Below are 27,657 nucleotides of genomic sequence, written 5' to 3'. Positions count from 1 at the left end.
CTGGATTTTTCAGTATCCATTTACAGCATCCTTACAGCATTGAGGCTGTACACAAAGATGGTGATTTCAAACGTCCATCACAGATGCAACAGCAGTGTTGCCTTACTCTGTTTCCAAAGCTGTCACAAATAATTACTGAGCTGTCCACAAACACCTTCGTCCTTTTGTAAGTGAGTAATTTGATTATATGTCTGCATGGAAAATAGCAAGTTTGGTCCATTATAAACTCCCCCTGAACTGTATTTTACAGCTTCCTTGGAGGCCTGAGTGCTCTAGGGTCTAGGTAATATTATCCAAACTTTATAGGATATTGATTTAAACTGTGCTTGTGTTGGAGTTTCCTACCCAGTGGTTATGTGATGGTTTGTGTGATTTGATACCAGTGACTCACTGCAGTGCATGAGTTACCAGAACAGGCGGCATGTTAGCAGGAGAAAAGAAAGTGGCACTCAGGTAGAACATTTCCTCTCGGGCAGTTCTCCCTCTGAAGTGTAGGAGTTTCCCTTTAAATTCCCCATACTGTATTAGCATGCAGCATTATGCACCTTTTGTGGCAGAGTAAAACTTCCTCTGAAAAGAAGGTTGCTCACCAGAGAGGTTTTTTGCAAGTTCAGATCTTTCCATCCACTTACTGTCAGTGGTTTTTGGTCATGGTTCCCTCGGGAAGTTCCCACTAAACTCTTGTTTTATGGAGCATTTAACCACTGCCCCAGAGCTTTCTGCTTTAATGTGTCCATGCAGTTCCCTTGCACCCACAGTAATTATTTCTGGTTTTCATTAGTTTAAGCCTGGCTCTCATATTTCCTTTCTGAGCCCCTCTACCACATAGACTTTTTAGGCCTAAACTTCAGATCAGTTTAAGACTGACATGTGGTGAGATCTGAGCCAAACTGTGATAAGTTCCTCAGTTGGATGGCCCCAACCTTATAAAATAAGTTCTGACAATGTGGATTTGTCCATGCTGGGCTCTCAGCTGGGATTGCCTTTTGATCTTTGGCTTTGATTCAACCACTTCTTCTCCTATGCCATTGCAAATGATGCATCAAGGATGCCATCAGCTTCGCTGTTGATGGAAGGAGATGGGAGGAGTGAAGCACAGCCCTGGCAATCCAGCATGTGTTGTGGGACGTGAGGAGGAAGGTAGTATGTACAGGAACATACGTGTGATGGCTTTGATTCAGAGTCCATAATAAATGAGGTTAACCATTTGCCTCATATCCTAGGAAGCATGAGAACAGCTCCTTCTATTGATTTTATTTGAGTCTATTTACAGTATTGCTCAGCAATCTCGTGATGAGTAAATTGAAACCTTTCTAACAAAACTCTTTACAGTAATTCTTTTTTTCCCAACACCGTGCGCATGCCAGTTCAAACTGAGGGGAGACATGGGGTAGGAGAGAAACAAGTGGCACTGAAGTTTGGACCCATCTTAGTACTGGAATGGCAAATACCAATTTCATGTCAACAAAATTCACTGCTGGAAAGCAGGCACAGAACCAATTTAACTTGCCTGCGTTCCTGCCTCGGCGAGGGGCATGTGCCCTGCAGGGATGTTTTGGCTGCCTGCCGTCAAAAAATCTGTTTGCTGTTTTTACTGTCTCAGCAGTGTGTGTAAATAAAGGATTGTTATAAAGCCATAATTCCAGTGCAATGGGCCCTGACTGTATGTCGGTGGTGCTACAGCCCAGCCCATAAGGAGAAGGCATGGGCATTTTTGCTTCCACTAGGCAAAGCAATTCTGTTGTCAGTGTCCTCCATATGCAGAAATGCCACGTAATTAAATTCCATGAGCACAAGAGTCCAACAGCATTGCAAATCATAGCTGCAAAGACACAAATTGCAATGTGCATTTAAGAACCATTAAGCATTGCATTTGCTGACATAGATGTTAGCAGCTGCCTTCCATTTAAAATAGAAAAAAAAAAACTCTTTGTTTTTTAAGAATTTTCTTAAGAATGAAAATGGCAGCTTTTATCATTTTTTGTAAGAAGAATGCAAAAATATACCATGCAAAGGTCCTTTTCCCAATCACAGGACATTTGGTAGCATCAGGATCTCTTGACTAATATTTTCTATGACATTATCCTCCTTTTAAAGTTTTTGGAGAATAATATTCCTTTTCCTGAACTGAGAGTATTTGGCATAATTAAAGGAATTGTTTTAATAAATACATCCTCTAATTTGAATTTTACAAAGCAGATTTCATATACTGTTAATATCCTTTTCTTATGGACACCCTGCTGGGCTTTACAAGAAAATTAGGAGAGAGAAAAAGAAAGCTGAGATTTATAGCTAACTTAAGAAGAAAACAGTCAAGGAAAGGTTACCCAACATTAAAACATGAAAGAGTTGCTGGCTACATACCAGAAGTCAAAGGGGCTGTGTCTAATTTACATATAATTTGCATAAATTGACTATCGATGACACAAACCTCTATAACAGTATTCCTGTTGTGAGATCATCCTTTCAGGAGAAATACCTCCTGCCCTGTTTCACCATTAATAAAAAGCTGCCTCAATTACCTTTTGCTTCATCCTGTGGTTATGGGAATAGGGTCCTATTAGGGTCCTGTTATGGCCCTGTTTGGAGAATTGCTGAAGCAATGCTCTGTATGCACTAGGAGTGTGTCCATGCCGCTGCTGTTAGGGTTTGGATGGATACATTCCCAGCAGTTTTGATCCACCTGGTGCAGGGCAGGCTGTGCCTGGGTTGCACAGAACTCAGGACTGACTGCAAAGGTCTTTCTCCAAAAAGCAGGGCTGGCACAGGGCTAAGCTGATGCACAGTGGCTCTTTCTGTCTGACCCCTCTGCATGTGGAACAGGGCAGAATGAGGATCTCAGCCTGTTGGAGGAAGCATAGACAACTCGGAAGAGAACTTCAAGAGTGAAGAAAAGCCTCTCTGCTTTTGAAGTCTGGTTTCTAAGCCAGCAGAAAGCAGCCATGACGTGAGCCTCTGCTTGCACTCATGGCAGCAGTGTTTGCCCAGTGATGTCTGTGGTTGAAGAGTGGGGACTGAATGTGGAGAGACCCCAAGGGCAGATGGAATGTGTGCTTAAACTGGGCTGGCAGGGGGGGATGAGCACTCACTAGGTCTGACAGCTCAGGAGACTTGTAGCAGAAAGAGACAGACTCAGTTTTAGGACAATTTTCTTGGGAGACAGTGGAAACCACAGCCCTGAAGTATAGGCCACATTCTTCCAGACTTTTCAGTCCCTATCCATAAGTATGGGTCAGTAAAGCTATTTTTAAGGAAAGTTAGCATTTTGAAACTGACAAACAGCATGACTTTCGGAAACAGCTTGGCTCTTTGAACTGAAATTTCCCAAGAAAATTCAACCAAGTGTTTAAAGTATGGTTAAGCTATAAGCTGCTGAATATGAGGTCTTAAAATGGGAAATGTCACACAACCTTAATAATAGTGTGGCACTTCCAGGGCTGCCAATAGTAAATGTACGTTTGTCTGCATGAGTAACAGCATGAGCAATCTCAGCAATAGAAAGCTTTACTGTAATCACATGCAAAGATTGTACCAAGGTTTTCAACCACAGAGAGAAACCTCATGATTGTAAAGCCTGCAATTATAAGTACAGTTACTTCCTTTTAATTTGATCAGTCCTATATACATCTGGCCTTGATTAAAGTACATGGCTTGTATGAGTAGGCGATTTTATTTGAACATGAAGCATTTGAGTGGAAATATCTACTGAGTCAAGGACTGTGGGCAGAGTGTGAGGACATAAAGTCATTGCTTTCCCCACTCTTCACATTTTCTTCTATTATTTTTTCTTTTTTTTTCATGAACAGAGTTATAAACCAAAGGGAGGAGAAAATACAATATGGCACCTGGTGGTGGGTTTAATGCATGTTTTAAATGTTGGCAACATGACTCATGGCTGGTTTTGAGGATCAGGTTGTTCATAAGAAAGAAAGCAGGGAAAAATTATTGTAATAATACCACAGAACTGACCTGGTCTTACTAATGTTCTTGATCTTGCCTTTTCACACACACCAACAACCCAACTTACTGTGATGTGAGTATACCAAATGCACGTCAATTAATTTTTAAAAGCTTTTTATGAATTTTGGGGCTGTTTAATCTTTTTTATAGCTATGATTATAAGCATCTGGTTTTAAATTCCCACTTTAAAAGCACATACATGCCAATCCTTTCATAGAAAGCTCTGGTTCAGCAAAGACTGAAATTCATTTTCATACCAACAAGTGGCAATCATCTGTTTGAAGACAGATAAGTTAAAACTGGAGTGGCAGAACTGTGTATGGCTGAAGAACACACACTTCTTGAAGGTAGCCTGGTTTGACTGTAGACGTAGTAAAATACAAATCCTGGGAGAGGTCCTCTTCACCGACAGTAGTTCTCATCAGGTAACTTGCCCTGTAATGCTGTGTAATGCCAAGGGCAGGGCTGTTTCTGGACGTGGAGTTTGTCAGGTCTAGCTGCACAGCAGGGAGAGAAACTACACAGAGAGACAAATGGAAAAGCCAAACCACATTAACAGATAAACGCCAGCCTCTCTTGCATGGGATAGATAGAAACAGGAGCATACACATGTTCAAAAAAGAAACTGGCAGCAGTTCAGAGCATCCTCTTTAATAAAGCCAAGTAAACCTTAGGATAGACAGACATTCAGATGCTCAGGCTGGGAATGCTACCAACAGAGATGTTCGCTACATAACGACACCCCATCTGCTGATGGCACCGTGCCTGCCTTTGCCACTGCCTCTGCCTCTTAAGTGCCAAGCAAATATAGGTATGGGCAGGGAGCCTGTGTAGTGTCCTGGCTTACTGCATGTTTCTCTTCAGTAAGGTCTGGGATGAAAAAGACCTTTTCCTCTCTATAGGGACACTCCAAGAGAGCAGTAAGACAAGCTGTTTGAGTCACAGTGAGAAGGAAAGATTGAACTGCGTCATTTAGTCAGTACTCAAGATTAGTGGAGGAGCATGAGAGAAGCCTTATAAAACAACCAGTAAGCCCAAGACAGAGTGCAGACTTATGTCTATGTAATGTTTTAGGTCATTCATACGTCTGGTGTGAATTTTCTGATCATCATCTCTCCCTGTACTTCAGTTCTCACTGTGGAGAGGCAACATCTCAGAGGGCAGGACCAGGCTGAGAAGGAATTCATGTAGTGAAGTGATCCCAAAGCCCTGAGCTGCATGCAGTGAGGGTGGTGGGTCCTCAGCACCAGCTCTTTGGCTCCACAGACCCACTGCTGTTGCTCTGCAGGGTTCATTAATGTAGATACAACCTAAAAAGGCTGTATTCTTACTCACAGCTTGTTGTTGCTCTTAGGTAGCTATTGGTACATGCTACTATGCCGTATGCTGAGAGTGTTGTGGTTCCACCCTAGAAGCATTGTAGAGGTGTTTTCCGGAAATCAGTCTTTTCCCGCTGATTCCCTCTGAAGAAAAACAGTGGTGACATCACAAAACTTGCTGCCTTGGAGAATGCAGAGCGACATTTTCCAGCATCCATGTGCAAAATAAAAGATTCATATCTCCTGGAGGAAATTCAGATGGTCTGTATGATCTTAAATGTTGATGAATTTCCAATACGTCAGTGCTTTCATTGTAGACAGAATCAAGCCTGACATTGCTTTAAAGAGTTTTTTCATCCCCTGCTGAGACGACAGGGCACAGAGCCTTTTCTTGTCCTTGAATGTGAGAAGTTTGCTTGTTATTTTTGTTCTAAACAGGAGGGGAGAAATGCATGATACATTACCAGGATATTAAATGAAAAGTGTAGTAAAAATCCTTTGTTAGACCCAAGGTGCACTCCTGACCAAAAGGGTTTTCTTTACAATTGAGCTTTGTCCACAGCCATGTGGCTGAAATGTGCAGTAGTGGGCAAAATTACAGCCTCTGCTGAGAGGTTTGGAGAAGGATTAAAGGTCTGGCAGGTCTCCTGGCTGAGCTGCTATATGCTGTCTTTGGAGCCATCATATCAGCTCTTCTCTTCCCTACTCCATGAATTTTGACATATGTTTTGCTGTGTTGGAGACCTCCCGGGTGAATGCTCTGCAGCTCTGAGCATGTGTGTCATGGAGAAGTTCTGTGTCTTTTGCCAGTGGCTTGGACTTGCCAGGTGTATGGCAGCGAGTGCAACAAGAGGAAACACCAGTGATAAATATGGTAATTGAATACTGTCTTGTTTAAGTGCCTTGTTTATTTCTACATTTGAGCCTTAGACTTAGAATCTATAGTGAGTAATTAAGGCTTCTAATATCTGATGTGTTTTGCAGCATCATTAAATCAAATTCAGTGAAAAATGTTGGCTTTCAGAAGCAGACAGTTAGTTTGGTCCTGTTTGTACACTGCTTGACGGGGATCTAACCCATCTGGTGCATTCAGTTTCATCTCTTCTTAGTATAAAATGCATAAATCGATGTTCCTTTTATAGTTGGTGGTAAAAATATTTTTAAAATCAAATCAGTATTTCCCAAGTTTTCCATAATGAACAAATGTAAACAGAATATGTTACAGAATGAGAACCTAGAACTTAGCTGAATCAAACACAAGACATAAAAAGAAAGTGGTTCAAAGGCTTTGTCTTACAAATTATTGGCACCTAAGGACTCAGTTAAAAAACAACAGAAACTGCTTTTAACCTCACTTTGGAGTTATGGAGATTTATAAAATATCAGATAACAAATAGAATAAGACATATATTCTGCTGTTATATAAGGCAGCAGAATTTATTATGAATAAAGTGGTTTATATTTGAATTGAACGTTTTCTTTTCACTTAAACTCACTGAGACTGTAAAAAACATATAAAACATTACTGTAAATTTTTGAACTATAGATGTCACTGTTCAGTCATAAAAAGGAAGCACTGAAACAGCCTTATTTATTCATGCTGTGAATTCTGCCTACAGTCACAGGTTTGTAATTCTTCAGACCCAGATCTCTGTAGGTCCAGAAAGCTGTTCACACTGTCTGAGTGAGGTATTTTTAAGACACAAAAAAAAATAATCCCATCTTGCTGATGCTGACTAAACATGCTTTCCGGGAAGCCCAAAAGTTGAATAATTTATCTTCTTAACTCTGTAACCTTGGAAGGATCAGAGTGTCTGTCTCTTCTTGTAGCAGGACAATGAAACAGCATGATATTTGAGTATCTATTTCATTTATCTTCAATTAAACAGTATTGGACTCTTGACTGAGTATGCCAGCAAGTCTGGTTCCAAGTTTATTCTCAAAAGCCTGTCCCCATGAAAGAATTCAATTAGAGTAACTGAACAAGGTGAATTGAACCGTATAGGACATAAAAGATGTGGGAGTCTTAATGCAGAATTGCTTTTTCCTTATGCCTCCACTGGGCTTTTCCATATTGTTTCCATGAAATTCTCTTCCTTGTAACGGCTGGAAATTCCTGCCATGTTTGCAGAAAGAGTAACTTTTAAAACAAGTATTTGGGTTTTTTCCAGTTACATAGATATAGAAAGTTTTTAAAAATAAATTTAAAAGGCTCACCACTGAGAGATGATATTTCCACTACATCAGCTTGATTGCCAATAATTTTGACACTGAATTGAGTTGCACTCAACCATTTCAGCTCTAACTGCAGCAGTATTAAGGGCAGGAAAGTTCCTTGTTTCAATTGCTTAATATGCTATATTCAGTAAGTATGTGAACCTCATAACTGGAGCTTGAACCTTGTCGACGCATCTGTTTAGGACATTTGGATTGTGTAAGGAGTTTTTTAAAAGATCAGCCAAAGGTTTTTTACAGATGTCCAGGAAAATTTTGCTAGTTCAACAACTCTCACTTAGGAGTCTTTCCCTTCCAGGGACTCTTTGCCATATTCTGGCTTTCACTGCCTACGTTCCGTGCTCTTTTCAGGCGAAAAAGCACCAAGATTTCCATATCCAGTTCACAACAAGAGATGCACTGCCTCACTAGATTTCTTTCTGACCTTAAATAAAGCTTTTATTGAATGGCCCTGTGCCATATGAAATCACAAGGAGAGGAGAAAAAAAGGAGATTTTTCATTTGATGTGTTTAAAAGCTTTTTTTATTTTGATGTTGCTCCTGTGTTGGCAAAAAACATAGAAATGGGACTTTGATCCCCCACAGGGTCCCCCTCCACTTGAGTGTTGTTATGTCTGATCTATTGCAGTCAGTGATTAATCAGAATTTGATAGCACACACTGAACATAATCAGCTCTGATTAGGACTGGTATTGCCCAGGTCAGCTGGTATTTTGAAGTTATAGTTTCTGACTTGATGATGCACTTTTTAAAACTGGTGTTTTATTGCTGTCACATCCCCATTGTGTCATCCTTGAAAGGGGCACCACTGAAAGGGGCAGAGGTGGAAAAGCACTCAGCTGATGTTCATTGGTGAAGCCTCAAAAGGACAGTAGACTGCCACTGTCAGCAAACATTTTCAAAAATGTTGGGAAATACACCCTTGCGCTAGAATATTTCTTGTTACGAAAGGTGTTTGTGGATGATGTTTATTCTTACCTGAATCATGAGAATTAGACAGTCTGGGCTGCAGCAATTTTCTCGTCCCAGGTTGCAGACATGAGCTCAGATTGTCCAGACATCTCAGAAAAACAAACTCATGTCTAGCATTAGTGTGGACCACGCAGAGAGACCAGAATGAGCATAAACATGCCCTTGCCCCACAGTACAATTTATTTTTTGGTGTAAAGCAGCCAAGTGGGTCCTCTTGCTTTTGGACAGACTCAGTGGTAGAATTCTAATTTACCTCTCTCTGTCCCTCACCTCCCAGGGTACCATTGCACTTGCCTCTCCCAGTTTACAGGAAGGAATTGTGAGTCAGAAATCACAGCCTGCTTCCCAAATCCTTGCCGGAATGGAGGCTCATGCGATCCCATTGGCAATGCTTTCATCTGCAACTGCAAAAATGGCCTGACAGGAGTAACGTAAGTGTCCCTCCCCAGGTGGGCAACGGGAGCTTTTTGGCTCAGTGATGGTGGGATTTTTCATCTGGCATTTTATACCCAAAAGCTGTGATTCACCTCACAAAAAATAACCACAACCTTAATGCTTGTTTCAAGTCTAAGCTTATGGCAGCTGAGAAATCCACGAGACTTGCGTGCTAGGAAATGTTTTTTTCTGAACTTAGCCTCCTAAAGTGTTGATTCAGGATGTTATTGTGAGACAGTTTGCACTGAGATACACCTATCTAAGTGTTGCCAGCTTTTTGAGCAATCTCATAAAACCTGTGGAAGCTGCTGTGTAATCTTTGTTTTGAAAATGAATCAATTATTTAGTTACCTTAGCTCTGACATAAAAGGCTAATTTATTGCAGTAATTTTTAAAAATCCCTACCTTGATCATATACTTGGTGTAGACACAGAAAATCCTGACCTGATCATCAACGTGCTTTTTTTCTCATCTGGTTTGGCTACTGTTTCTACTTTTTCCTCTGCAATTTACTACTTCTTGTTCTTTCCAATTCTTCTCTCTCTTTATGATTCCTCTTCTTTTTTTTCCCCACATGTCTCTAGTATTTGTTTATTTTATCACCAGACCTAAATAATTTTACATACTCAGTATGTCCTTCTCTTCTCTTCTCTTCTCTTCTCTTCTCTTCTCTTCTCAATACTCTGATGTTTTTACTGTATTTTTTCTCAGCTATCTTCTCCTTGAATCCTTCTCTAATATTTTTTTTATTTAAACCCATGGGGTAGTCAAAAAACCATATAAAAAAGCAGAGATTCTCTGTTACATTCATTGAGTCTCATTATGGTCAGGGAGCCTTTTCCCATTAGATGCTGTATGTCCTTCTTGGTATCTATCAGATGCTTTAAACTCTTGTTTCCTTCTTGGTATTTCCATTTTATTGTCTTAAAAAAAAACCCCATGTAATAGCTGTAGAAAAAGAAAATGCCTTTAAATAATATGATAATAATAAGATAAAAAGTATCACAAGGTGTTGACTAATGGCACTGCTTTGATAAGGCATCATTCACAAGCTGGACTGCTTCCTAGGTATTTTCCAGATTCCAGACTCTCCTTTTCTTGTTTTAAGGTGTGAAGAAGACATCAATGAGTGTGAAAGAGAAGAATGTGAGAATGGTGGCTCCTGTGTCAACATCTTTGGTTCCTTTCTGTGTAACTGCACCCCTGGCTATGTGGGTCAGTACTGTGGTCTTCGCCCCGTGGTGGTTCCCAATATACAAGCTGGGCATTCCTACGTTGGCAAGGAGGAGTTGATAGGAATAGCCGTGGTCCTGTTTGTCATATTTACGTTGATCGTTCTTTTCATCATTTTCCGCAAGAAAGTTTTCAGGAAGAACTATTCCCGCAACAACATCACGCTCGTACAGGATCCGGCCACTGCGGCCCTGCTCAACAAGAGCAATGGCATCCAGTTCAAGAACATCAGGAACAGTGGAGACAGCAGGAATATCTACCAAGAGGTTGGGCCTCCACAGGTGCCGGTGAGGCCAATGGCCTATACCCCATGCTTCCAGAGTGACTCACGGAATAACCTGGACAAGATAGTGGACGGGCTTGGTGTGGAGCACCAGGAGATGACAACGTTTCATCCTGAGTCCCCTCGAATACTGACAGCCAGGAGGGGGGTGGTAGTGTGCAGTGTAGCTCCAAACTTGCCTGCTGTGTCTCCCTGTCGCTCCGACTGTGACTCCATCAGGAAGAGCACATGGGATGCTGGGACGGAAAGTAAGTAGCACTGTGTGCCAGTCTCATTCTTCCCTGCCATAGGTGAGGGTTGCCTTCAGGGTGCAGCAGGTACAGTAACACAGGTACTCCTAATGCTCCAGCCTAATGCTTGTGAATTGTTACATTTCTCCAAGAAGTGATCTGATTTAATTTTGAAAGGTTATAATTAAACCAGGCATACAAGAGCTCTACTGCTATGTGTTAAGTATGACTAAAGACATTTATTTCACTTATTCAGAAAGCACATATGAGTAAGTGCTCTGAGCATTCTTCAAGTGATACAACACAATCATCTTGCTGTTGGTAAAAAGCAATTTGGGGCAGAATTCTCAAATATAAGTTCTGCTAGGTTCAGGCTGTTTGTTTCCCAAGAGAGTTAAAGATACTTAAACCTTCTGCAAGAAGCAATCCTGTTTTGCATCAGGGACAAATGAACTAATATTCTCTACTTTCAGTGTCTGTGAAGTGAAGTAGAAAATCATGTGCTGCGTGATATATGGGATCACCTTTTCAAGCCATTGCATTCCCCTCTGCATTCAGTATCAGAGTCATCACAGAATTTTCACTCCCCACACTTGCCCTGTTTGTGCACTGATGGTTTCTCACCTGATGACACAGTGCTCCCTCCATTCCTGAGCAAGATTGCTGGAGATGCAGTAAACTTCCCATCTTCTGTCATGGCAGGAAATACCAGTTTTGTGGGACAGAGTTATGGCCCTACATCATCTATCCTTGCAAGTCAGAACATGTCATATGGACTGGGAGATGTTTGCTTCACCATATATGATTTTTTTTAAGTGTTTTCTCTTACTAGTTTTTCCTAATGCATCTTCCAGAACATGTTGGAGGGGGCTTACAAGAAAGCTGGAGAGGGACATTTCACAAGGGCATGAGTGGCCTTAAGCTGAAGAAGGGTAGGTTTGGATTAGCTATTAGGAAGAAATTCTTTACTGTGAGGGTGGTGAGGCACTGGCACTGGCTGCCCAGAGACGGGGTGAATGCCCCAGCCCTGGAAGTGTTCAAGGCCAGGTTGGATGGGGCTCTGAGCAACCTGGTCTAGTGAAAGGTTCTCTGCCCATAGCAGGGAAATTGGAACCTGATGATATTTGAAGTCCCTTCCAGCTCAAACTGTTCTGTGATTCTATGATTTCAACCCTATTGTACCACAGCTTTTACCGAAACTGTCACATAAAACTACATGATCCAAAAAATTTCGTAGTCCTGTAGTTTAAAGCAGTAGGAACTGAGGAACAGAGAGAGGAATCTGGCACTGCCTTTTAGGAGCATGCACAATCAGGGTCAGCCTTTTCTCCAGGGCAACTGGAGAAAAAAGGTCAGGAGGACAGCATCATGCTGTGCCAGGGGAGGTTCAGGTTGGACAACAGGAGAAATTTTTTGCGCTGAAAGGGTGGTTAAGCCTTGGAGTGGGCTACCCTGAGAGGTGGTGAAGTTACCATCCCTGGAAGTGTTCAAGAGATGATTGGACATGGCACACAGTGCTATGGTTTAATTGGCATAGTGATGTTTAGTCAGAGGTTGGACTGGATGATCTTGGAAGTCTTTTCCAACCTTATGGGTTCTATGATTCTATACCTGTGCCCTGATCAGCACATTTTTATCTAAGGCAGCTCTTTGGCTAAGGTCTTGTAGTGAAAAACTGAAATAATTTTCATTTATTTGGACTGTGTTTCAGGGTTGTATTGTGGCTGACCTTTTAAACCTTTACATCTAGTTATGCTGATTGAAAGCATCAGCACACCAGCCACCACACATGCTCTGTTCTGTATTCTCCTGGTGTTTGTGCCACAGGCACTGCGGGTACCTGTATGAATTTCTGCACACCGTGAGGCCATACCAGGGAGACAGACCTCAGCTGTCAAGGAGAGGGAAGCAGTGCAGCTTAGTTGCTGCAGCACTCACTCCATTTGCTGCATATCCTGCTGCTCAAGAGGAGCAAATCAGCTCTTACTGTATGGAGGGGTGCCATGCTGGGTAGAAATACCTACAGCTGGCAGGTAGAGAGCTGTACTTCATGTTGGTAGCACCTGAGCGCCTTCATTTGTAATTGGCTCAGGTATCTCAGTGCTTACAGTGGAGGATAACTTTCTGTGTTCCTCATTATTGCTCATATAATGTGTGGTTGAGTGTGTTTATTCATATGTGTTTAATTACAGGAGAATTTATACCATAGGTTGCAGTTATGTTTCTAAACAGTAGAGTTGTCAAGATTGAATGTCCCTGATGAAAAGCAATGTAAATTGAAGCATAATCTATTGTATGTCAGTGATGGAGCTATTAAAATCTGATCCAAGGGCCACTGATACGAATAAAAAGATGCACAGTAACTTTACCAGGCATTGAATAAGCCTTTAATGAGGCTCTCAGATTAGGAAATGAACAGTTAAAGATAAATGTAACTGTAATCTCTTGTATGAGCTGTTTATACCACATTCCTTAAGTCATCATTTTCTTTGCTGTTGAGACTATACGTCATCTAAAAAGGCAATACTGAATACAGATGTTTCTTCCTTGATTACAGTGTTGTCAGCCACTTGAAAGACTCATTGGGCTTCAAACACTTCAGAAGTCTAGGTATCTTCACCAGCTGCCTTCTTGACGAATAGGTCATGTCCTCTGTGTGAAGGAAATAATTTTATTCTCACTAAAATAATAGAAGGCAGGATTTAAATGTGTCCATGGTATAAATAGATAAATGTGCATACCTAGAGAGTACCATTTTGCTTTGTTTTTGCTGTCAATGAAGGTAAAGGGGTTGATGACGCTGAAGAAGTGACCTGTTTTTCAGGAAGTAATAAAGGCAGCAACTCTGAAGTACAGTCCCTCAGCTCCTTCCAGTCTGATTCCGGTGATGATAATGGTAAGAAATAATTCCTTCTTTATTATTCTGGGGGAAAAGCTATGTATCTCTCTTTCTAATACTATTTAAAACATTTATGTGACATTTTGAAATCCTTTAATGATGCTAGAAGTCAGAAAGTCATGGGTTCAAACCCTCATTTTGTGTTCCACTTAGTAAATTATAGGAACGTAATAAAAATCTTGATGCTTGGGGCTGTTGTGTCAAGACCAAGCTTTACAGTGAATTAGAGGTATGATACAGCAGAGTCACATTGCCAAGAAGCAAGTTGACTAATCAGTTGCAAGTGAAACTGTAGAATTTATGTAATTTTGCTTCTTGGAAGAGCATGACTTTCATGTTTCACCAGTCAAATAAAGGGATTTCTGTGCTATTTGCCAGGTCTCATTCATGGCCCCAACAAAACTCTGCTGCTGCTCAGCTGCAACAATGAGCAGATGAGTCAATCCCCAGTGTCTTGGCTTCTCCCTGGCAATCACAGCTCAGCAAACAATAGAGCACCATTAAATCCTTGCTCGGTGCATCCTCAGTGCCTGCCTCTCATGTCCTGCATCATTATCTCAGGGGATGAGATGGGCAGAGCCATACACAGCCCACAGAGAGGCCGCAAACTCCGAGCAGACCTTTGTTGCTGCACCCTGTGTATGTTGAGCAGTGGGTCCGAGAAAAGTCAAGATGTTTCTGTGGGGAGGGATGGTGGATGTCAGGGAAGCCTTACTCAGACACACAGGAAAAGACTAGCACAAAGAAACTGCACTTGGTTTCCTCAGCCACCAGTTAATGAACTGGTGGAGACTCAGTTCCTCAGTCATGTCATGCAGCTGTTCTCTAGGAGCTCTGAAATGCTGGAAAAAGCACTTGATAACAAAGTGCACTTGCACTTCCTTTTGGTTCAGCTGTGGCCAAAGCACTACAATTATTTTTGTGAGGCTTCTCAATGCTTTTCTGCCCCTGCACCAAAAAAAAACACTTTAGCCTTTTTTTAGAATAAGTATTATTTTAATGATATATATATTTACATTACCTTTGGAATAATTATTCAAGTGGTCATGTATTATATGTTGTTACTTTCTATAATTCCCATATTCTAGTTAGACATTTCAAACTCCTGAACCTGTCTCCATTGAAACCAGCGACACAGTACCCACAGAAGCTAGACTGGACCTTCTGTGCCCACTCATTTTTTGTGAAAGCTGCATTTAAAATATGGCCTTTAGAGATAACATTTCTAGTTCAGGGTTCAAACAAATCCATATCTTCAGGGAGAGTGAGGGAAGAAGCTTAAATCATCTGAGTCATTTGCAGAGATCGATGCAAGACCACATGCTCTGGTTTGCTTGAAGCAGCAGGGAAGATTTGCAGTGAAAGAGCCTGAAAGGCAAAGTCAGGCAGAAGTAAGCATATACATGCTCACATGCCTGTACTTAAGGGCTAATGGATAGCCCTCCTGAAGCCATAAATCCATGCTCTTCTTGTCATTTTAATTCTTTGTACTTCACATACCTGCAAAGAACCTTAGAAGGTTGTCAGTGAAACCACAACAAATGCAGTTCAGCATCCATGCTTTTTGGGGAGACAGGACAGTGGCTTCTTCTATTGTGCCTTGTAATTTTTGTAGTCCAAAAGCAAAAATCTGAGCAATGCTGTATTTGAGCATTGACTTGCACTGAGCTGTGGGGGCGGGGGGGGGGTTCCCTCCTTCCTGTACACATGCTCTGCACAGCTCCCACCAGAGCCAGCCCTTAGTTGAAAACAAAACTCTGCTGACCCTGGCTTTTGACCTTCTGTTTTTCACTCTCAGTTTTTCTCCTTTAAGAGTTTACAGCGGCCCTCCATCTTTTTTCCCAGCCGTGCAGCACTAATTGCATAGAGTCCCTTATTTTTCCATGATGTTTATTAGGCATTAGCCAGCACAAGTCTCCTTTGTGTAATTACCAGTGCTGTTGATGGCATAAATATGCTGATCATAGACACAGAATATGGGTACTTTGGTTTATCAAGGCTCTTTTTGCTAAGCCCTCACAAGAACTGAGGAAATTGGATAATATCCGTGATCCCATACCCAACATTTAGCAAAGATGTGGAAATATTCGACATATGTCAGCACTGTTAACACATTTTGTGTGACCTCTAAGTCTGCTGGCTGTGTGAAACAAAAAGAGTATGTTTTGCCCCACGTTTCTGGTCCCCTTCCTAGCCTCCTCCAAAGCCATTGGTTTCCTCATAACTAAAGACAAAGGAAAAGTGACAGATCCAGGGCCCACTGAACCAGAGCTTTCCCTTTGGTTTTGGTGGGTTTTATTTCATATCCTCAGAGGCGCAGGGGTGTTAGGTGGTGCAAAATGCAGATCATCTAGAGGACCACACATTATAGGCCTCCACATTAAACAACTGCACAGTCTATATTAATTATTTCAAGGGAAAAGTATATTTTGGCAGAACACCTGCAGAGAACACACAAATCATTTGTGAAACTATTCTGTCACACACAGGTCAAAATTTGAACCTGCTATATGGATCTGTCCTCCTAATTATAGCCGTGCTGCTTAACCTCTCTGAGGTATTACACAGAACGGTAAATAAGTAAAACATTCCTCTTAGGGAATAGATTGAGCTTAACACCGTTTCTGATGGTGTGATGGTCTAAAAGATAATGATCCTTGGAGTACATGGCACTATCTCTGGAGACCTCTAAGCAAGAATGAATTAGAAATTAGTGTCAGGTAGACAAGATACTGCTTTGGTTAATTGAATCAGCTGACCAGTCTGCTTGAATTTATGAGGTGATACACATCATCCCATATGCCTTTCTGGAAATGCTGGTTTGGAATTTATCACCACTCTGAAGATATATGGGATTATCTGAAATGAAATGTCCTGCAACCCACTGCATAAATCATGCATTGGTCAGCAGCCCTTTTTTCTTTTTCAATGTCAGTTCTGTCTTTTGAGAGAATTTATTGTGGTAACATATGATGTGTGTTTTAAATACTAACCTGAACCTGTCCTTCCCCTCCCTTTATTTTCTGCTTTCCCTCCCCTGCAAGCTTCCATAGTGACTGTCATACAGCTTGTCAACAATGTAGTTGACACTATAGAAAATGAAGGTATTTAAATTTTTATCTTTCTTGTTATACAACAATGCTTCCTGTTTTCATTGTGAAACATTCCAGCAGAACCTCACTAATCTACACTGACCAGCAATCCTGTGGCAGGGATTGGGTTTTGCAGATCAGCATGTTCACCAGCAAACATGAAAATGCCAGAGGAACGTACCACAAAATATCTGTGGGTAACTGGAGGTGGTAGAAAAGGTGTCAAGCCTTCAACCTCTTCTGTTCAAGTCAATGTTTCTACTTGTTTATTCTCATTGCCTTCAGAGAAAAGATTAGACTGATAATGGAGCCATATCATTGAGATTATCCTGGCTGCAGAGACTGGGAAACAGAGGATGACCCAGGAAGTCTGCAAAGTATGGCATGCTGCAGCAGAGCTGGGTCATGCTCTCCAGTGGTATCCCACGGAGAGGAGCACAGCAGTGGCTGGCTGGTGTCTCCCAGGTAGCCCTGCCAAACTGCAGATGTGTGGGCACAGCTCCATGGATGCCGTGACTTCCCGTGGGGTTGATGTGCCCGTGGGATAGAGCATGGCAATGTGCTCCAAGGACCCAACATTCACCTCTTCCACTGACCTCCTGGGTAACCTCAGGCATATCATGTTATAAGTGAACCTGTAAAGCGGGAATATCACTGTTTTCTTTTTTCCATAACGCACTGAGGAAATGTGGTGTGTCATAGAGAAACATTACTTTTGTTTATTTTACAACATTTTTTTACAACATATTACCCTTGGGCAAATGTCAACTTTACATCAACTCAGGTTATCCACAAATCAAAAATTTCATCTGTCCTTAGCAATTTAAGACAGATTTTGCATACTTCAGTTTATCTAGTCTGCTTAATACTTAAAGGTGATCAAGTAAATTATTTTTGTGAAACTACTGATTTTTTTCTTGAGCCAGTGTCACAGTAGTTTTGAAAAACACTTTTACTCCTAGCTAGTGATGCCGCTTGAGTATTTGTCCATAGGACATTTATTGATTTCCTGAAGTGTAAGAGTACCATTCTTCTCACTATCAGAAAGAAATTGACTAGCTAAGGTTAATTCAAAAGAAAATCCCACTCAAAAAAAAAAAAAAATATTATAATAACCTTGAAAAGAAACCACAGGCACTGCAAATGAGCTTGCCTTCCTAAGGGAAGTCTTAAGCAAACACACTGGCTCCTCATCATCCTTTGCAGGTCAGAAAAAGCCAGGCTGGCAGCAGTTTCAAGAGACTGTCACTGAATATGCTTTGCCCACTTCCCAGTTCCTTATATGAGATTTAGGATGCTTGCCTGCTCTGCTGCAGAGTTGGTGACAGTGGTGAATAATTAGCCCCACTGGAGCTCTGGGCAGAATCACTGCCACAGAGTCATGGGAGGCTGGGGCTCCTGCCCCAGGGACCTGTCCAGGGTTGTGCAAGTCAGCAAATTACTGAGGTTCTCCTGGATCCTGGATCCTGATCCACACAACTCGGAGGGCCCTGACACATCTTGAGTGCAATGCCATCACGCTGACCCAAACACAGCAAAATCCACTGTAGAAGGGAGAGAGAAGTGCAGAAGAGAGGTTAGGGCCGGTTCAGACACTGCTGCTAAAGCTGCAGGAGCCCCAGCCCTCCTTGCTCCAGGCCATGGCAGAGCAGGTAGAGTTCCTGCCTGGCTGTCGAGCTAATGAAGAAATCACCATCACCACACGCACCACGTGGTGATGAGCAAGGGCAAGTGTGGTCTTAGCAGGGGAAGGGCTGGAGAAGTCTTTTCCACCCTCACCTGTGTCTGAGCCACAGAGGTTACGAGCTGTGACGCCATAAAGGTCTATTTCTGCTGCCAGACCTCCTCCAGCAATGTCATCCAGAGACTTTGCCCGATGACTTCTTGCATGAAGCCCAATAACATGCGGCTGAACAAGAGCATATCCATCTAGAGAACGCTGCAGCTTATTCCCCGCTCTTGTCTCACATAAAACCTCTTTCCCTGCTCTCTCCCCCACCCCTGCACCCTCTCCATACTGGAATGCCTCCCTCCCCACCAGCTAGCATGGCAGTGCAGGTGGGAGGTGGGTGTGGGGTTGCGGAGCATTGTAGCTGATAGCCCCATTAAATGGCTTTGTATTCTATTCTATTCAGGTTCTTATACCGTGCCCATCACCATGGTATCTGAGCCCAGGTGGGCCCAGATTTGTTTGAACCGGCCCTGAGAATGGTAGATTCTTATTTTTCTGTTTCAAAGTGAACAAGTGAGAGAAAAATGTACTTTGCAATTATAAAGCATATAGATGGCGGATAGCCCTTTTTTTGTGTTAAGAATTACAGCTCTAATGTAATTCTGTACCTGTTCAGTGAGGGTAAATAATTAAGGTATGATAGAAAAGGAATATAATACACTACATAAACATTTCTTTATGTATGTCTGCATTTGACAGACAAGCCTGTCTTGTATGTTAAAATAAAAAACAATTAAAAATCCTACTGAAATGACACGGAGGCAGCTGTACTTTAGAAATATGCATGCAGAGTTTGTATTTTCACATGTAATACAATGCTGGTGACAAGCTCCGAGTTACCAGTTTTTTGCTTTCCACTTTGTATCTGACAGTGTCTGTTATGGATCAAGGACAGAACTACAACAGAGGTGATTTTTTCTGGGACACTTTCTGCCTGTTGGACTGGGCCGGGGTGGGCAGAGCACTGACTTGATTTGTTTGGGTTTTTTCTGGAACTGCTTCATATGTATTCTTTTGTTGAATTCTTTTGGGTTCAAAAGCTGCATGAGAATGGTCAGGCACTTTTTTTGTTTCAAAATTCAGTTTTCAGTCAATCAGAATATTTGCTTGCACACTTTTTTTCTTGAAATGAATTCATTGGAGGTGGAAGGGGAGATGAGATACCATAAGCATGCTGACTGCATTGAAATTTTTTTTTTAATAACTGTGAAAAGCAGTAATTCAGACACTTTTGTCATTTTGGTTTCTTGGACTCGTAGTTTCTAATACAACCCAGTGGCATCTTAAAAAGCAAAATGCCTGAGAGTGGCCGTGTTTTGTTTCTTTGCCTGTTTGCATTGGCATCATAATGCAATTTATTCTCCTCCTCTACCCTCTGGTCAGAGCATGGCTGACCCGTGGCGCATGCTGTGATTTCAATGTGCTGTGAGGACTCAGGCGAGTGCATGCAGGACCCTCTGCTCTCCTCCATGGTCTCACCCTAACAGAGCATTCTGGTTCTCTTCCCTGCTGCAGCGTATCATTGGGATACCTCTGACTGGATGCCAAGTGCTCGCTTGTCCGACATCGAGGAAGTGCCCAATTTTGAGACAGCGGATGGAGGCTCGGCTCATCATGGCAGCACCAGAGAACTGGAAACAGATTACTACCTTGGTGGCTACGACATCGACAGCGACTACCCTCCCCCTCACGAAGAGGAGTTTCTGAGCCAGGACCAGTTGCCACCTCCTCTCCCAGAGGATTACCCAGACCAATATGAGTCCCTGCCACCCTCGCAGCCGGTCTCAATGGCGAGTACTCTGAGCCCTGACTGCAGGAGACGGCCGCACTTCCACCCGAGCCAATACCTCCCTCCTCACCAGTTCCCCAACGAGACGGACACCACAGGATCTCAAACTGGGAACGAATTTAGTACTTTTGCTGTTGGCCCGAGCCAGAACACAGAAAATGTTAGTGCAGGTAAGATGCCCTTATCCTTGCACAACTCTCTAGATGCCTCCTCCTCTGACGTCTCAGCCGGCTGCGGCTTTGATGACTCTGAAGTAGCCATGAGTGACTTTGAAAGCGTGGAGGAACTCAACCTAGAAAATGTTCACATTCCATTTGTGGAGACCCAGCATCAGACACAAGTGTAAAGGAAGCTCCTTTCTTCTTCCTCCTCCTCTTCTTTTTTTAAATTTTGTCATTTGGTCCAATTAATAGTATAAATATTGAGAAGAAATTTTGCTGAAGGTGTATCTATATATATTGGGCAAAGAAAAGTACAGTATAACCCATTATTAACTTGTTCAGAAATGATACTGTATGTGCAGACATGAATAGACCAATTGTGTTAAGTATTATACATCACAAAATTGTTACAGACAATCTGGAGAGTGTGTACCTTCTATTTATTACCAAGAGTAAAACTCAGCTTTTGAGGCAGGTGGGAAAATAATTGCTAAATAATTTCTTTCTCACAAAGTTGGGTTGTTTTGGGGGCGGGGGGGGGGGCGGTTTCTGGCATTGTGTTATTAAAAGTGTTACAGTGTTTTGATCTCCCCACAGTATTAAGTATGGATCATTCCAGGATGCATTGTTGAATGAAATTTTATGTCAGCAAAGAGCATAAGCAATTGATTGCTGGGGCTGCTGAATACAAGAGGTCAGATGGCTAAAAAAAGCAACATTTACAAATTGGCCTGTCAAAGACAAGTGACCAGTTATTTGTCCATAAATATTTATCTATATTTTTGTTTGTTATATAGCATTTCATTCTGCTTTGTATAGAGCAACACCCATACATACAGTTTATATTTACTCCAAATTGGCTTACTTTGGTTGTCATTTTTAAAACCTGATGTCAGGTGCATAGCTTCATCCACGGGGAGTTCCTGAAATATCAGAGTTTGGCTCAGGAGTGGCCTGGTTTTGGCCCAGCTGTGTATGCACAGCCTCCCTTAACATGTATGCAACGTGAACATGGATCTGAAAACATGGATGGGGTAAACTACTAAAGGTGATCGTTTTTTGGAAACTTCTTCCTTGGGCAATCAGCTCTTTAACAGCAGTCCTCCTGCTGCAGTTACTGCAGTAAAATTAGTTGCAATTGAGTTATATATAAGGCTGCTGTAACCTCACATCGTTAGTTTAACATCTTTTGGAAAATGTCCATCCCTGGAGTTCATGGGATGAGCTCTCAGCTGCTGTAGACTGACTCAGTCAGTGGAGCTGCATGGATGGATTGTGGCCTAGATTTTCCACTGGGTGCATGATTTTGTAGCATTTGAGGACATCCAGGGCTTGTTTGAAGGCTTCAGAATATTATTGTGGGTTGAGAAAACCATGGTATCCATATGCCTCTATTTTTCCCTCAGCCTGATTGGAGTAAATGGTCATTCACATTGATTTGGCCTGAGCAGTTAAGTGCAATCTGGAAATATGGGGTTTGCACTCAGTGTATTAAAGCAGAATATACACACCTGTTGCTCGGTGCTCTGAAAATGTTTTTACCACTGCATTTTACAGTGTCTGTGTAGCTTACCAGTGAATGTGAGTTTGGAAGCCTGCATTACTGCTGTGTTTACATCCATTCCTTCCATGGCATAATTCTGTCACTCTGAAAAGGTATTGAATACCTAAATCATTGTGATGTATGAACAGATTCATTAGCAGGTTTTCTGTGCTGCTTTCTACGTCCTGTCCCTTGGTCTATCACCTTATCCTGCTGAAACTGGATAGTTCCAGCAGTTGAATGCCCAGGGCATGTTCTTGACTTTTGTTTTGGGTTTTTTTTTTAGTTTCACACAAAATTAAATTGTGGGCCATTTCTTGACATACAGGAAGGGTTTATTCAAAAATTTTCCCCAACACAAAAAAATTATTAATTGAATGTAATTGAAATAATTGCAGCTTGTAACACTTTTAATAAATTAAAAAAGGATTTCTAGAATTTTTGGAGTAGGTACAGTGTGTTGCTGCTTCCCTCCAATAGCTCGTATGGCTATGAAAGATTGGTGTGGATATTTTCTTTGGGATGATGCAGCAATTCTTCAGTAGAAGACAGCTCATTATGCAGACATATGAATAAAATGAATGAAGTTCTAGAAAGAATGTACTGCACATACAAGTATTATCAAGTACTTGTCTGCAAATAGGTCCTGTCCATTGAATTTAGGAATGTCACTTGGTCTTCTCAAAGTAAACATGCTTCTGTAACAGTGATATATTCTGAATGTGCTCATGGTGCGTTTCAAACCCTTTTCCCTGATACTATTCCTGTGGTTTTAAGAAGAAAAAAATAAGAAATTTGTATTGTGATTGCAAGGAACTGAGGGATTTGCCAGAAGGCCATAAAATGGTTTGGCAAGCCTAGAGGCAAGGATAGAGGATAACTTGTATTGTTCATGAAGTCCGTGTTACAGGAAAGGAAATGCAATTAGATTGATGTCTCTTCAAGAGTAGGAGCATCAGAGTTTGCAAAGCAATTCTGCAAATTTAGCTGCACTTTTAAAGCTTGTATGACTTCCTGAGAATGTGATGCTCTCTTAGCATTGGGCTGCAGTTTACATGAGGTTTGCTCCTACTCATTTTTGGTTTGAGACATTTTTATCCATTATGCAATTAATTCTGTTCGAGCCCCCAGCTAGTTATTACGTGTACTTGTCATCTGTCTTCTGTAGTGAAAATTCTTGCATAAGCCTGAGACACCAATATCAGACCTTTATTGGGACATATCAAAAGTGTCAGGAAGAGCACGATGGGAGCCTAGCAATTTCCATTAAAAAAAAAAAAAATCAGTGTTTCTTACCAAGCTTGTTGCCTCAGTAATATATTGTTGGTAGTGAGTTTTACTAGTAAAATATGCATAAATACAATGTATAGTACTTTTTCTGTTTGATGTTGTTGCCATTTCATTTCACTGAACACCTACTTATTAAAGTGCTGTTGAGAAGGTGCCAAGGATCACCTGTTCAGCCTTCTCTGTCCTATTCATGAGTTCTATACCTCAATATCTCCTCCCCTCCAAATCCATCTTCAGATTCCCCTCTGTGAATATTGGTACTTCTGTGGCCTTTCTGGTTTTGTTCAGGCTCTTTTTGATAATGATAAGACTCAAATGCAAATCAAAAGGTGAAATACCTCTTAGGGAGTAAGATCTTCATATGAACATCTCTTGTTAAACCAAGACATTTTATTTTGTTTTTAATTACTACTCTGCACGAACGAGTCACAATCTTCTAATCTGGAACAGAAGAACATATTCTTAACATAATGTAAGAATCACTGTTCATATTAGCACATCCAATATATATTTCCTTTCTTTGCCATATGATGTTTTTTGTATCACTGCTGCTGTCATTACCAGGTCCCTGGTTCTGCAAGAGCTTCCCCTCACATCTCTGCTTATTCTGTGTGTCTGTATTTCAAACTACATCCCTGTAGATGGCTCCACTACATGGTATTTTCTCTGAGAATCATCTGTAGCAGATGATTTCATAGGCTTAATGAAGTACTTTTGAGTATCACTGGCTTATAACTTAGGATCAAGAAAGTTTTTGCTTTTTGGAAAGAAGCAGCAAAAGAAAAAAACAACTGGTTAAAATGCAAATACACATTTATATCAGAAATCACGAGCTTTGCCAGGGGTGTATGAGTCTTAAGTAAGAGGGTTCTTCTTCTCTGCATTTTGATCGAGTTGAGAATGTCATGCACAGTGCCAGCCTTTTTAATAACTCTGGCAATGGAAAGAGCCTTATAGTGACTACAACATGATTTATGCTGCCAGCACCACATTAAGTGGCCTTGTGCAAAAGTAAAAATTAGGCTTATGTACCTTTCTTAAGTATGTTAAATATTTTGCCTTTATATTACAAACATTAAAAAAAAAAAAAAAAGGGCAACCCCCCCTCCCACAAAACTATAGGTACTGGATCTAGTTGCTGTGCTTGACCAGTATCTTAAATCAGAGTAAAGGGCCAAATCTGACACCAGGGAGCTGCAGTATCACTTAACTCCCATGGGAGGAAATAGACAGCCCCACTAGAAGACCACCATAAAATTGCCTTCCTCTAGGACCCTCCATAGGATATGGCATGTGAAGGCAACCAGGAGGACTTTGGAGTGCAGAGATTCACTACAGAACTGTAATTTCCTGTCAATCAAGCTGTTTTTCTTAAGCTCTGTGACACCTTTGATCCCAAACTCCCCCATGGCTTTCTTTAACCTATAGTTCCAGTAAAAGGCTGGAAGGAGTCAAAGGCTTTTCACTGCCACTGTTTTCCTGAATCTGAAAGTTGTGTGCTCCATCCCTCAAGCAGACTCTCCTCTTCTGCATGTCCCACAAAGAACTTAAATTTGGTCCTTGGAATTTTTTCTCCCATTCTCTAAATTCTCTAATGCAATCTGAAGTAGTGAGAGCCTTGATGTATCGGTACCCTCTCTAGCCAGAAACTCAGTGTGGGTGCAGCACAGTGAAAAAAATCATGTCATGAAATGCTGATCAATGGGGAGGCAACAACCTGTTGTCTCTGCAAACCAGGCAGGTGGGAAATTTCGAGAATATGACATAAAAATTGTTGCTCTTGTCTCCTATAAATTCCATCATAAAGAAAAATATGGGCTGCACAGGACAAAATGCTAAGAACACAGCTTTACTCCTCATCAAGCTTGAAAAAGCTAAATGGATGCTCCAGTAAGTATATTCTTACATCCATAATAACTGCAGTTATGGGAGAGGGAGTTGAAGGTACCCTGGACCAGTTCTGCTAAGCTGCTTTTGAAAAGGAAGCATCCTTAATAACAGAGGAAGCCAGCTCTTTAGAACCAGTATGAAACTACATCTGTGCTGTGTAGGTAATGTTTGGAGCTATTCACTCAGTAATAATGGACATTTCATTGGTTTCCAACAAGAGAGTTACATCTTCAGGTTCATTCCCTGATGGTTTATCATCATTTACCATGTGGTAAAAACTGTGCTTTTTGCCTGTTTGCATCTCTGTTCCTCTCAATACACCAAACTGTGATTTGAGCCTTAGAAATTTAGACCATTGCCCATTATCCATGGTTTTTAGCCTGTGTTTCATGAATTTGATGTTTAACATCTCCATTATCAGAAGGGCCATTCAGTTAGTAAATTAGCTGCATCATCCAAGGGATGGACGGATGGGGAGGAAATGAAATTAAATTCATTTCTTTATGTAATAATGAAAAGCAATAATTGCAAATATGTCGTATTACACAAAGGCCATAAGTAATCTTTACCAGTGTTAAGAGTGCACTTGAACTGTATTGTGGAAAGAGATTGGAGCCCTCAGAACTGTAGCATTCTTTTGTCATAGGAATACCTGAAACACTATTAATCAACAATGCAATGAGCCCATACTGCCGCTTTTCAGGAGATGACAAAGGTGTTTAGGAATGAAAGCAGTTCTCTTTAAAGCACTGTATTGGAAAAGATTGTCTTGTAAATTTTACCTGTCTCAAGCAGGCTGGTTTGTAAAAGATGTATGTTTTGGTGTTTAAAAAGAAGTTTATAAAATAATGTATATAATGGTTTCAAATTACCAGGCTTTTGTAGATATTTGATGCCAATCAGGTTGCTTTAATTTCTTTTGTTTGTTTGTTTATTTGTCTGATATAATTCTAAAGAGTCATCAAAGTTGGTTTAAACTTTTAAGATAACAGAAAAAGAAAACAACGTTTTAGATCTGAGAACTTTTTAATCATTTCAAAATGTACTGTAATTTTCCTTTGGGTTCAGCTCTTTTTGTTTAACTTCTTTCTGGTTTTAAGAAGATTTTTTTATTGAATTTTTTAAATGAATGTGTTTTGCACAAAAAACCTAGAGATATGATTTTTATTCCATTTCAAGTAGGTATTAAGAAATGTCATTTTTCCAATGACAACCAATTCAACCTTATGCAAAAGGGAAGGTTTATCACTTTGAGTGGGTATAGTTCTTCATCTGAAAATTAATTGTTCCTTCATAATTGCTGTTGGCAGTATTGTCTTGTGTTCTTTTGCTATAAAAACAAAACAACAAAAAAAAGTGTACAGGTTTGTAACTGCCAAAATTTGCTAAAGTTGATGGTTAAAACAAGTTTTCCAAGTAAACAAAGAGAAAAGCCTAGCTGTGTTGACTGCTTCTTGATTTTTCTCCTACTTTAAAAGGAGGGAACAAGATAAGATACACCAGTTTGTCGAGGAATGTAGCATTTCATTGCCTCTCTGTGTTGCAGAAAATGCTACTTTTTTGGACTCTTCCAATTAATTTCATTATTACATGGAAATTCCTCCATAGGTGCCCTACTTGCACTGCAGAGCACTCTTGCCAAGAGTTTCTTAGCTAATGTGTGTAAGCTGAGGCAGTTCCCTGATTAAATCCACATCCTCAAATAATGCAAAAGGCATCATCGCATCGTGTAGCCATCTGGGCAGTGAGCTCCATCAACTGATGTGATTTCAGGGCACAATCCAGCTGTCCTGTGCTAGTTGCTTAGTGGGGATACAAGGAGTGGGTGTGTAAAGCAGCATCCCACACCACAGTGTGCCTGCTGTGGGCATCTCCACGCTCCAGCATCATGGCACTGGCAGGTGGGACCAGCTGGGACAAGTTCAAGTCCGTGTGTGAGCACTGGCCCTGGAAAGAGATGTCATTGTGCTGGGCATGAGGCTCAGCCTGGCCAGGGGATAGTCTGCATTCAGGGGTACCCCGTTTATTCCTCCTTCCTCACACCTGTTCAGCTCCACAGCCCAGGCTGCCCTAGCTGGACTGGATTGAAGCATGGCCTCAGAAGCTCAGTGTAGGAAGAAGAGGGGATGGATGATCCTTCCTGAGCACTTTGAACAGCCAAGAGCACACCTCATGCTGCTGGGGAGGAGGGATGCTGCCTGCAGTGTGTGCCCCGTTAGAGCAAGGACTCAGAACAGTGTTCCAGTCACCACCAGTCAGCACACAAATACCCCTTCTCAGCAATCTTGAAACAGAAGTTTAAGCTATGGAAAGGCAAAATACCAAGTCAACATTAGAAGTGTCTCTTCCCTCAAGAATACCTTCTTTTTTTTGCCTAGCATGGATGAGTACCTTACTTTAGTCAGTTTCCTATTTAATTTTCTATTTCTGTTTCTGCTTGTAGAGGAGCTGTTTTTTCTTTTCCACCTTTACCAACAGATCTTGACACAATCTCAGGGAAATACTTGAGGTGGCAGAAGTAACCTGGCAGTTCAGCAAGGCTCACTGTTAGAGTGAGATGGAGCAGAGCATTGTAAGAGAAAGTAAGTATAGTTC

The 27,657-nt window shown here is 41.3% G+C and overlaps 1 protein-coding gene across 7 annotated transcripts in view; it reads left to right on the top strand.

The window, feature by feature from the left end:
* FAT3 (FAT atypical cadherin 3) overlaps positions 1–26,499 on the top strand; it is a 396,068-nt gene extending 369,569 nt beyond the window's left edge. For 2 of the 7 annotated variants that reach the window (XM_085065181.1, XM_085065236.1), the window contains 6 exons: positions 8,763–8,916; positions 10,029–10,684; positions 13,449–13,562; positions 16,610–16,669; positions 19,262–19,297; positions 19,905–26,499. In XM_085065181.1, coding sequence (XP_084921307.1) covers positions 8,763–8,916; positions 10,029–10,684; positions 13,449–13,562; positions 16,610–16,669; positions 19,262–19,297; positions 19,905–20,524 — 1,640 coding nt within the window. In that variant the 3' untranslated portion in view covers positions 20,525–26,499. The remainder of the gene's footprint in view (positions 1–8,762; positions 8,917–10,028; positions 10,685–13,448; positions 13,563–16,609; positions 16,670–19,261; positions 19,298–19,904) is intronic. The other 5 variants (XM_085065190.1, XM_085065219.1, XM_085065199.1 and 2 more) reach the window with 5 other exon arrangements.
* The last annotated feature ends 1,158 nt before the right edge of the window (positions 26,500–27,657 follow it).

This window comes from Lichenostomus cassidix, chromosome 1, assembly GCF_008360975.1.
Source record: "Lichenostomus cassidix isolate B80296 chromosome 1, HeHo_3.0, whole genome shotgun sequence".
In the NCBI taxonomy this organism is placed as follows: Eukaryota; Metazoa; Chordata; class Aves; order Passeriformes; family Meliphagidae; genus Lichenostomus; species Lichenostomus cassidix.
Note: the sequence above shows the minus strand (reverse complement) of the source record. Positions and strands in the feature narration are given on the sequence as shown.